Source organism: Gekko japonicus, unplaced genomic scaffold, assembly GCF_001447785.1.
Source record: "Gekko japonicus isolate JY-2015 unplaced genomic scaffold, Gekko_japonicus_V1.1 scaffold5516, whole genome shotgun sequence".
Classification (NCBI taxonomy): domain Eukaryota; kingdom Metazoa; phylum Chordata; class Lepidosauria; order Squamata; family Gekkonidae; genus Gekko; species Gekko japonicus.
In genome coordinates, this window is record NW_015166000.1 from 28,677 (window position 1) to 40,177 (window position 11,501).

Sequence of the window (11,501 nt, forward strand, 5' to 3'; positions counted from 1 at the left end):
ACCCGGTTCTCCCAGATTAGAGTCCACGCTCCTAACCGCTACACCAAACTGGCTCTCCCAGAGGCTAGACGTGGTACTCCACATGAAGTTACTTCATCACCTCATTTTCCCAGATGTGAAGTAGTTCTTGGGCAGAAAATGCCGAAGAGAGCAAACTTGCCCAGCCTCGGCTGGCTTCTCCAATTCTGAACAGCCTTCCCTGCAGGAAAATGCCAGCTGAGACCAGTGTTCCCTCTAAGTTGAGTTAGTGTGGGCAAGCTCACAGATTTTTAGCCTCCGGCTCACACATTTTTGTCTCTGCTCGGGAAGGAGGGCTCCAGAGCAAACTAATTGATGCAGCAGCCAAATCGCTCGCTCACAGCTTTAATGCCTGTAGCTCACAAAGTAGAATTTTTGCTCACAAGGCTCCGCAGCTTAGAGGGAACATTGGCTGAGACAACGCCTGGGTGCAATGCTGCAGCAATGCTGCGGAGATCAGGTCCACCGGAGGGAGGCGAGTGTCTTTCCCTGTGTGGCAGTAACCGGGCAGGGGGAACGTGGACTGCAGAGCAAGACAGAAAACCTCCCGTGTCATCTGCCGCTGGAAAGACCGATGACTGGCCCCTAGCTTCCGCTTTGCGCACAGCGCCGCCGAGCAGACGGGAGAGTCTAGCAGCCCAAACTCAACCCGAAGCTCCAAGCAACCCCCAGCACACGTCCCTTCATGACACAGCCCTGAAAGAGCAACAGGGTAAGCAATTCCAGAGATGGGCTATGTGGAAAGGGGCGCGAGAGGACAGTAAGTTAAGAGCAGTGTTCCCTCTCAGCTGAGTTAGTGTGAGCTTTAAAGATAAAGGTAAAGGTTCCCTTGCTCGAAAGCCAGTCGAGTCCGACTCTAGGGTTGCGGTGCTCATCTCCGTTTCAAAGCCGAAGAGCCAGCGCTGTCCGAAGACGTTTCCGTGGTCATGTGGCCGGCATGACTAAACACCAAGCCGCACGGAACACTGTTACCTTCCCACCAAAGCGGTACCTATTTATCTACTTGCAATTTCTTGCTTTCGGACTGCTAGGTTGGCAGGAGCTGGAACTAGAGACGGGAGCTCACTCCATCATGCGGCACACTCGGGTCTTGAACTGCTGAACTACCAACCTTCCACAGCCTGCAGTTCAGCGTCTTAACCACTTGAGCCACCGCAGCTCCTTTAGTGTGAGCTAGCTCACCCTTTTTTAGCCTCCGGCTCACCCATTTCTGTCTTAGCTCAGGAGGGATAGCTCCAAAGCAAACTAATTTATGCAGCCGCCAAATCGCTCGCTCACAACTGTCATGCCCAGTAGCTCACAAAGTAGAATTTTTGCTCACAAGACTCCACAGCTCAGAGGGAGCATTGCCCATATCTCCTTTCAACTGGAGATGCTGGGGATCAAACCTGGGACCCCCTGCATGCTGAGCAGATGCTCTGCCACTGAGCTACGCCCCTCCCTTGGCCTGCCACGGCACCCCTTGCAAGCCCCGATAAGGAAGAGCAGCCCTTGAGGATACCCCATTAGACACGGCCAGAGTGCAGATCCTCGTACCGCTGTGCAGGGACAGATGCCTTGTTGGCGTGGAGGCCCCATCGAATATTGCTCTGTCTAGGAAGTCTATAGTGGACTCTGTGTAAACAATATGGAAGACTTGGCTGAGAAGAGAGCAGAGCTCCTCCGCCGTTACCTGGAGAAGGAGAGAAGAGGGGTCAAGAACAGGAGAGGGATCCCACCCGCCTTTAGCGGCAGCCCGAGAACCTGCTCGGGAGACGGCAACGTTCCAACACGGCCCCCCAAAAAATTATCTGCGCAAGTCATCCTCCACCGTTCCAGATGTGGGTTCAGTTGCTGGATTACGGCAGGCCTGGTGTTGATGTGGTCCCAAAAACGCAGACCTCTGTGGCGTCCTTGCTTATTGGGGAGATGGTTTTACCTTTAAACACGCTTTGTGTACCTAAACTTGGTAGATTTCTGTTGCCACCAGGAATTAAAAAATCCAAATCTCTCTCTCTCTCTCTGCTGGTAGATTGACTGGGCACTTCAGAGGACTACGTGGCCCTGAGGAAGGGACTGGCACTTCAGAGGACTATGTGGCTCTGAGGAAGAACTGTACTGATTGCTGGGATAGGCTTAAATAAAAATTGATTCATTGAATAAAGAACAAAATAGGTTTCTGGTTATTTTGAACTGTTATTGAAAAAAGGAACTTGTAACTATAACTGGCAAAACTTGGTGTTACAAACAGTCGCTCAGACTTCACTCTGACAGGCATAGACTCTCAGTATAATCTCTCTTAGTCACACAGACTAAACTGTTGGTCTTATTCACCCAGAATTAGACTCAAAATTCCATAGTCACACAGACCATGCTGTCTCTTCAGACTTCACACACAGAACTCTTCATAACTCAGTCACACAGACTCTCTTCAAAACTCTCCCATACTCGTCTCTCTCATATCACAGAATCCCCTCATAGACACACACACACAGAATCCTCTCACAACATCTCCTCCCACACTCTCAGTCAGCAGCCAGTCACAGGACACTCATCTCCCCCTATCGCTCTCCTTACATTACCGCGGTCAAACTCAACATTTAAAGACCCCCCCAAAAAACATGGAATCATTACAACATCCCTCTGGACTTGGGAACCAACTCAGAATATTCTAATGAGCAACTGAAGTTGTTTACCAAATTGCAGTGGCCGAAAGGGGCATGTGCAGAGATGAGACATGCGACCCATCTCCTGCTGCTCCGCTCCTTTAGACTGTGTCCGAAATTGTCCTTCGTTTGGACAGAGGGCGGGACGGCGGGAGAGAACGTTGCATTCCCTCACAGTCCACATGGGATCTTTCACCATCCACAGGGGTGAGAGATGCAGGTCTGGGCATGGTGGGCATTCATTTGGCGAGTCTGGTCTGCGTGGGAAGGACACTACCAGGGACCCTTTTGGTGGGAAAACGCAGAAGGGCAGACCTGCCGCGTGGAGGGAGAGCTGTCAAGTCGCAGAGGCAGGAGCGTCTTACTTTGTTCTCCGTAGCCAGGACCACCAGGCAGCAAGCTTCGACAGGTACCACGCCGCTCTCCGAGAGCGATCCCGAAGTCAGAGCTTTTGAGCTTTCGGCGCAGAGACTCTGGCTAGGGGAAATCCCGGGGTCCTGAGCTGAGAAAAACCAGAGACCGTTAGTGGAAACAGTACAGCAAGCCCGTGATAAAGGTAAAAGGCAAAGGTTTCCCTCGCTCGAAAGCCAGTCGAATCTGACTCCAGGGGAAGGTGCTCATCATTTCCAAGCCGAAGAGCCGGCGCTGTCCGAAGGCATTTCCGTGGTCATGTGGCTGGCATGACTAGACGCCGAGGCTCACGGAATGCTGTTACATTACCACTGAGGCGGTACCTATTTATCTACTTGCCATTTCTTGCTTTCGAACTGCTAGGTTGGCAGGAGCTGGGGCCAGAGATGGGAGCTCACTCCATCACGCGGCACTCGGGTCTCGAACTGCTGAACTATATGGCCAGAGTCCGGCATACCTGAGGGACCGCCTTTCCCCATACAGGCCCCAAAGAGCACTTCGGTCGGGGTCACAACACCGCCTAGTGACCCCGGGCCCTAAGGAGGCCAGACGTGCTGCCACAAGGGCCAGGTCCTTTTTGGTGGCGGCTCCTACCTGGTGGAACGAGCTCCCGGAGGAGATCAGGGCCCTGCGGGACCTTCTACAGTTCCGCAGGGCCTGCAAGACGGAGCTCTTCCGCCAGGCTTTCACGTAGGAGCCGCCGCCGCCACTACTACCAACGTATGAGCGCAGAGCAGTACCGCCGGGCTGGCGTTGATTGACCATGGAACATCATGGTCCATGGCATCCTCCTCATGGATCCCAATGTGATGTGCAATAGGGAGTGAGCACGTAAATCGCGATGGATCCTGTGAATGTCCACGGTGTGCCTTAACTGGTTTTAAATTTGTGGTAAACTTGTGGTATTGTATTATATTTGTGTTTTGTAAGCTGCCCTGAGCCCGCGTGCGGGGAGGGCGGGGTATAAATGAAAATAAATAAATAAATAACTACCGACCTTCCAGCTTGCAGTTCAGTGTCTTAACCACTTGAGCCACCACAGCCCCCCATAGAGTGCTAGCTAGTTACATCAGGGATGGCAGCAACAGTTATGTTAACATGATCTCTGGCCTGCCTTGCTCATCAGCTTCTCGATCTTTAGCATATATATGCGGCTGGCACAGGGCTCTGTCTAACGATGAGGTTGGTGGCGGTGTTATTGGCGGTGGCGGCTCCTTAGCCAAAAGCCTGGTGGAAGAGCTCCGTCTTGCAGGCCCTGCGGAACTTCTGAAGGAGAGAGATTCCAGGGGACACACATCCCCCTCCTCCACCTGAGCTGCCTCCCCCGAGTGGAGCGACAAAGGCTGACGGACGCACCAAGGCACCTGACAGAGACAGATCCCCCAAATCGGTCCCGGCCTACCTGTTTTCAACACCACCAAGTGCGAGGAGTCGTCCCGGATGTACGAGACCGACGCGATGTCGTGGATGGGGACCCTGAGAATGATATCTTCGCCATCTCGCCACACCAGCTTGATGTTGTAGGCTGACAAACTGATCACCGCGTCGTGCTCTGGGGTCAGCTGCCCTGGAAGCTGATGTGCTCTCTGGGGGAAGGGAGAGAAAGAGAAAGAGATAGCAACCAACCGCAAAATTTGCTGGGGAAAAACAACATTTTCTGAGAAAGGCAGAAGCCAGAAATGCAGTGAAAGATTTTACCGGGGGGGGGGGGGCCCCCGGGGGCCCTCCCTTGCATCTTCTAAGGTGGTACAGAAATCAGGTCAGAAAAGCCCCCCCACCCCCCCAAATAAACACACACACATTCTGGGGCATGAAGCAAGCAGACACATTAAAAAAGGAAGAAGTACTGTCTTCTGTATTTTCCTGCCCAGGAATTAAGATCATGGGGGGGAGAGGCTGTCTTGACTGTCCCATCGACCCAAAGACACTCCTCTGGTGGCTACATAAGAGAGGGCCCTTTCGGTGCCAGCCCCACGATTACGGAACCACCACCTCCCCAGGGAGGGGAACCTGGCCCCCTCACCTGCGATCTTTCGGAGGCAGTTGGGAGGCGGTTTTTATTCGGGACTGCATTTGGTTAAGTTTACTAAGCAGTTCTTCTGAGTTGTGATTCTAAACTTTGGTTTTTACTGGTTTTTTATTTTTATGGGTTTTAGTTATGCTGCAAGCCGCCTTGGGCTCCGTAAGGAAGAAAAGCAGCCGACGTTTTACATAAAAGACCCTTGGAGAGCCTTGTACGGAAGTAGTATGTGTTTTTGTTTTTAGATGATTAATTTGAAATAGAGACTCTAAGTTGTTTCAGCTCCAGCCCCGTGAACTGTTTTAGTTGAAGACCTTGGGTTTTTTTTAAAGAGCTCTACACCTGCAAATAATAATTAGCTACTTGGCCTTGAGAGGTGGGCAGGTTGTTTAATATCGGATGCCTTTCTTTAGAGCTAGCTAACTCGCTTTCCAGATCATGTGGGTCTGAGAGCATGAAACTTTGTGGATGCTGTGGTACATTTGTTTACTGACTGTTACGGTACAGTGGTTAGTTACTTCCCTTTTAATCGTCTTCAATAAACTCTGCTGGAGGCTGAAGAGGTGAGCTTTTAAAGTGCAGAGTGCTTTAATTAATTAATTAATTTGTTGTATTTATAACCCGCCCTCCCCGCAAGCGGGCTCAGGGCGGCTCACGCTGCCTGCCACAGTGTGCCAAGGTTCATATACAATCAAAACATTTAACACTGTTAAGTAAAGGTTCCCTTGCTCGAAAGCCAGTCGAGTCCGACTCTAGGGTTGCGGTGCTCATCTCCGTTTCCAAGCCGAAGAGCCAGCGCTGTCTGAAGACGTTTCCGTGGTCATGTGGCTGGCATGACTAAACACCAAGGCGCACAGAACGCTGTTACCTTCCCACCGAAGTGGTACCTATTTATCTACTTGCAATTTCTTGCTTTCGAACTGCTAAGTTGGCAGGAGCTGGAACTAGAGACGGGAGCTCACTCCGTCATGCGGCAATCCGGGTCTTGAACTGCTGAACTACTGACCTTCCACAGCCTGCAGTTCAGCGTCTTAACCACTTGAGCCACCGCAGCTCCTTTTAACACTGTTAAAACATTTAAATAATCGACGATTTCCGAATAAAGTGCACTCAGTGATTATTAACCAAGATGGCGTTAACATGTCATGCAGGCTCAGGCAATTACAGGCGCCTAAGCCTATTGGTTCAAACTCACTACAGCCAGCCTCCACCACAGATATTAATAGTGGTCGCTGATGGTAATGTGGGCAGCTCCTAATTGAAGGCCTGGCGGAAGAGCTCCATCTTGCAGGCCCTGCGGTCCGTCTTGCAGTCCTGATAAAGTAAAATAAGTTGCTCCTTGCCAACTTGAGGCCTTGAGCCCCAATAGACTTTGGCAGAAGAGCGGAGAGTGAAGCTCCCGGTTCACACAAGCCTCTTCCTTGGGATTCTGAAAGAATTCTCCTGCCCCTTTATGCTCTTCCTGCACAAGGACACATCCGCAGACCTAAAGGGGAGAGACTCGAGCCCCAGATTCAATACTGATGCCCGAGTGAAGCCGTACGCACCTTTGCATTGTCTATTAAATGCAGTATTTCGGTACGGCTGGAAGGATTCAGGTACCCCGGAACAGACGTCAATTGTCCTAAATACTGGAAAGCAAGGAAAAAAAAGATCTTGAGTGAGAGAGACGAGTGCAGCCCTTGGCCCCAAGCCCTCCAAATGAGAAGCAGTGCGACGTTCAGAATGCACAGAGGCAGAACGCCTCTCTCTACACAGTCACAGAATCACGGAGTTGGAATGCTGCAGCCAGGCTGTTGTTGGGTTTCTCTAGGCGGGAGCACATCCGGCCTGTGCTGAAAGCGCTGCACTGGCTGCCAATAGCGTACCGGATCCGCTTCAAAGTGCCGGTTCTTACCTTTAAAGCCCTATATGGCCAGGGTCCGACATACCTGAGGGACCGCCTTTCCCCATATGTTCCCCCAAGGGCACTACGGTCGGGGACGCAACATCTCCTGGTGACTCCAGGCCCCAAAGATGCCAGATTTACAGCAACCAGGGCCAGGGCCTTTTCGGTGGTGGCTCCTACCTGGTGGAATGAGCTCCCGGAGGAGATCTGGGCCCTGCGGGACCTTGTGCAGTTCCGCAGGGCCTGTAAGACGGAGCTCTTCCGCCAGGCTTTCGAGTAGGAGCCGTCACCGCTGCACCAACAACAACTGGGCTGGGCAACATTGGGGGGGGGGTGAGTTGGCCCTGTGACAAATGAACGACAGCGCTGCCTGGAACTGATATCATCGATCTGGGACCATCACCACCAAGATGCCATCCTGTGACTGAAGACCTTTCTGAGACACCAAGAGCACCTTGTATCGTGATAAATGACTATAAATGAATGTTTTCTCTTATTTTTAACTGTTTTCATTATTGGCATCTGTGCCCAGTCTGTGAACCGCCCGCTTGCAGGGAGGGAGGGCTATAAATCGAATACTAAAATATATAAATAAATAAATAAGGGGGCACAGGGGCCATCTAGTCCAACCCCCTGCTAAGGGCAGGATCAGCCTAGAGCAGGGGTGTCGAACTCATTTCTTATGAGGGCCAGATGTGACATAAATTGGACTTTGTCGGGCTGGGCCGTGTGTGTCAGAGTTTATATCTCCGCTACCGGGCATTACATTTTATGACACACGTGGCCCAGCCCGACAAGGTTCAATTTATGTCACATCTGGCCCTCATAAGAAATGAGTTCGACACCTCTGGCCCTAGAGCCTCCCTGAGAAATGTTCCACCCCTCCAAGCATTTAATAGAAGCAGGCCAGTTTTGCTTTTCAAGGGTGCCCCCCACCCCCTTCACATTTTCAGGAGCATGGGTGCGCGTAAAAGATACAGAGAAGGAAATGACCTAATCTTTTCTTTCTTTTTTAATAGACTACTAAAGGAGCTTTGTGTAAACTGAAGCCGACGGGCGTTCAGGAAAAGAATCCATTCAGACAGGTTTCTGGGGGTTAGGAACACGTCTTGGTTTTAAGATTTTACCATAATTTTTACTGCAGTATGCTGTTAGTTTCTATGCTACTACCTTTATAGCGTTCCGATAAAATATGACCCCAGAGCCCGTGTGGGGTAGTGGTGGTTTTATTTACTTGGTTAATGCCCCACCTTTCTCCCCAGTTAGTACCTACAGGAGCTGACATCATTCTCCTCTCCTCCATTTTATCGCCACAACAACCCTGCGCGGTAGGTTAGGCTGAGTGACGGGCCTACCAGGTCACCCAGTGAGCTCCCATGGCACTGTGTTTTTTAAAAAATTTTACTTCAAACCTGGGCTCCCCAGACCCTAGTGTGCCACTCTAACTACACCACCGTGCTGTGGATACTGGGGAGAACTTGAGTTCAAATCTTCACTTGGCATGAAGCTTACTGGGTGAACTGTGGCCAGTTGCGCTCTCTCTCTCTCTCTCTCTCTCTCTCTCTCTCTCTCTCTCTCTCTCTCTCTCTACCACCCACTCTTCATATGACTCTAGATCTACATAGCAATATTTTCCAAATCATTTCTAAAAAATATGTATGGTGTCAGATTGATCTAATTTCTGTGCACGGAGGACAAGCAAGTCCTAGGTTACCAACTGAACTCTCCAATGCAAGAACAAGATGCATTTCTTCCTTTAGGAGGTGCTGTTGTCACAAGAAAAGAAAAAGGTTTCAGATTTGTTTTTGCATGTGGGTGGGTATTCTGTTTGCAATAATTGTTTGGATACACTATATTTTTAATATGCTAGTTGTGATAATTTCATGCCAAGTAAAAATGTCCATAGTCATATTTTATGTTCCTAAAGTAACAGAATGACTTTCAATCTAGAAAAGACAAAAAAAATGCTAATGTAGCATTTTTTCAATTTTTCCAAAAATTTCTGTTTCCCCCCGAAAAAAACCAGAAAAACCCCGGGTGTTTTTTCCGAGCTTCAAAATTTTCAGAAATTTTACATCTCTAGCTAAGCCACTCCAAGAGTTCCTAGGGAGGGAGGGAGGGAGGGAGGGAAACGTGGCAGGCAGGCTTCTCTCCAGCCTCCCAATCACAAGTGGAAAGATACAGAAATGGGGATGAACAGAGGCAGCCTTCAATTCCCAAGGACTAGAAAATATATATTTTAAGGCTTTCGGGCGAGTTCCCCATGGAAAGGGGGGCACGTGGGACCCCAGCAGTGCAGGTGAACCCTCCGGGCTGCTACTCCTAAATGAACCAGAACAGGGGCGTGGGATCCAGCGTCGTGAAGTGGCTACGGTGTGGGACTGGAATCCGGGGCATCCAGGTTCAAATCCTCATCTGTGCCGTGGAAGCCAGTTGGGAGACCTTGGGCGAGTCACACACTCTCAACCTAGCCTACCTCGCAGGGCTGTTGTGGTGAGGATAAAACAGAGAGGGAAATTGTGTAAGCCACTTTGGGTCACCCCTTGGGGAAAAATGTGAGGTAGAAATGAAGCACTCAGACCAATAAATAAACCACCTAGAAGAAGAAGTGGAAGAGATTGGATTTATACCCCATGGCCCTTCACTACCCAAAGGTGTCTCAGAGCGGCTTACAAACTCCTTTCCCTTCCCCTCCCCACAACAGACTCCCTGTGAGGTAGGCGGGCTGAGAGAGCTCTTTTGAGGACCGCTCGTGAAAGAAAAGCTCTGAGAGAGCTTGTGACTTGGCCCAAGGTCATCCAGCAGCTGCGAGTGGAGGAGTGGGGAATCAAACCCGGTTCTCCCAGATTAGAGTCCGCGTACTTAACCACTACGCCAGACTGGCTCTCACCTAAAGGCCAGCAGGTCTCCCGGCCCGGGACCTGGAGGCAAAGACCGTGTGCGTGTCAAACTGCCCAGCTGCCCAAGAACAGGAAGTCGCTCTACCTTCACTTCCTTCTCGATGTAGTCGTTCAGGAGGACGTCTGGCTCCACCCGGTCGGGCAAGGAGAGGGACACCGAGTGCAGCGGCCGCCTCTCCGTCACCTTCTCCTGCGCCTTCTTGTCCCGGCCCTTTTCGCCTTTCAGGAAGACGCGCTTGAAAGGGGACACTATCCCAGGCTGCAAGAAGAGAGGGGTGGAGAAGGAGAAGAAGAAGAGATTGGAATTATACCCCTTGCCCTTCACTGGGAGTCTCAGAGCGGCTTACAATCCCCTTTCCCTTCCCCTCCCCACATCCAGGTTCAAATCCTCATGCATGCCACGGAAGCCGGTTGGGAGACCTTGGGCGAGTCACACACTCTCAACCTAGCCTACCTCGCAGGGCTGTTGTGGTGAGGATAAAATAGAGGGGAGAATTGCGTAAGCCACCCTGGGTCCCCCTTGGGGGAAAAACGTGGGGTAGAAATGAATCTCCTTTCCCTCCCACTCCCCACAACAGACACCCTGTGAGGGAGGTGGGGCTGAGAGAGCTCTGACGGAAACGGCTCTTTTTCAAGGACAGCTCTGAGAGAACGACAGCTTGCCCAAGGTCCTCCAGCAGCTGCGAGTGGAGGAGTGGGGAATCAAACCCGGTCCTCCCAGATTAGAGTCTGCACACTTAACCACTACACCAGATTGGTTCAGGATCATGTCACAGGGGCTACCATTACAAGCCTACACAGCCACGCGGGTTTGCACCAAAGTGCCGGACTGCCAGATAGGAATCAATTACGGTGGCACTTTAAAAGGGGATGGAATGGAGAGTGCCGTGTACCCTCAACCCGGTCCTCCCAGAGTAGAGTCTGCACACTCAACTACTACACCAGATTGGTTCAGGATCACGTCAGAGGGGCTACCATTACAAGCCTACACAGCCGCGCGGGTTTGCACCAAAGTGCCAGACTGCCAGATAGGCATCAATTACGGCGGCACTTTAAAAGGGGATGTATTGATGGAATGGAGAGTGCCGTGTACCCGCTTCCGGGCATCTGAACGGCCTTGATATTGATTGCAGCCGCTTCGCCCTTCTTTGGAAAGGGCTCATTAAAGTGCCTGTTTCCCATAATGGCCTTAAAACGAACAGCGGGTTCTTCTCCATACAGAGTGCTCTGCTGGCTGCAAGGAACACCAGTGGGCGGCTATTTATGTCGGTCCCACGCTCCAGAAACCAGGCTGGCCCGAGCCGGGTCGCTCCCTGCCTCCAGCGCACTCCACTGCCGGAACCAAGGCGCTGAGCACTGAGACTTTGCAAAGGGACATGGGCCACATGCGTCAAGCTGCAACTTGTCTCAGTGGCGACCTGGGAATATTTCCAGAAACCAGGCTGGCCCGAGCCGGGTTGCTCCCTGCCTCTAGCGCACTCCATTGCCGGAACCGAGGCGCTGAGCACTGAGATTTTGCAAAGGGACGTGGGCCACATGCGTCAAGCTGCAACGTGTCTCAATGGCGACCTGGGAATATTCCCACCCCCGCCCCCCGTGCGACACCACCGGTTCCCTGC

General features: G+C 51.5%; 1 protein-coding gene across 1 annotated transcript in view; it reads right to left on the reverse strand.

Annotated features, from left to right (window-relative positions):
- CCM2 (cerebral cavernous malformation 2) overlaps window positions 1-10,141 on the reverse strand; it is a gene marked incomplete at its 5' end in the record, with an annotated part of 22,683 nt that extends 12,542 nt beyond the window's left edge. The window contains 5 exons of the mRNA XM_015411497.1: window positions 1,555-1,690; window positions 3,029-3,165; window positions 4,477-4,660; window positions 6,642-6,725; window positions 9,968-10,141. Coding sequence (XP_015266983.1) covers window positions 1,555-1,690; window positions 3,029-3,165; window positions 4,477-4,660; window positions 6,642-6,725; window positions 9,968-10,141 — 715 coding nt within the window. The remainder of the gene's footprint in view (window positions 1-1,554; window positions 1,691-3,028; window positions 3,166-4,476; window positions 4,661-6,641; window positions 6,726-9,967) is intronic.
- Window positions 10,142-11,501: the final 1,360 nt, after the last annotated feature.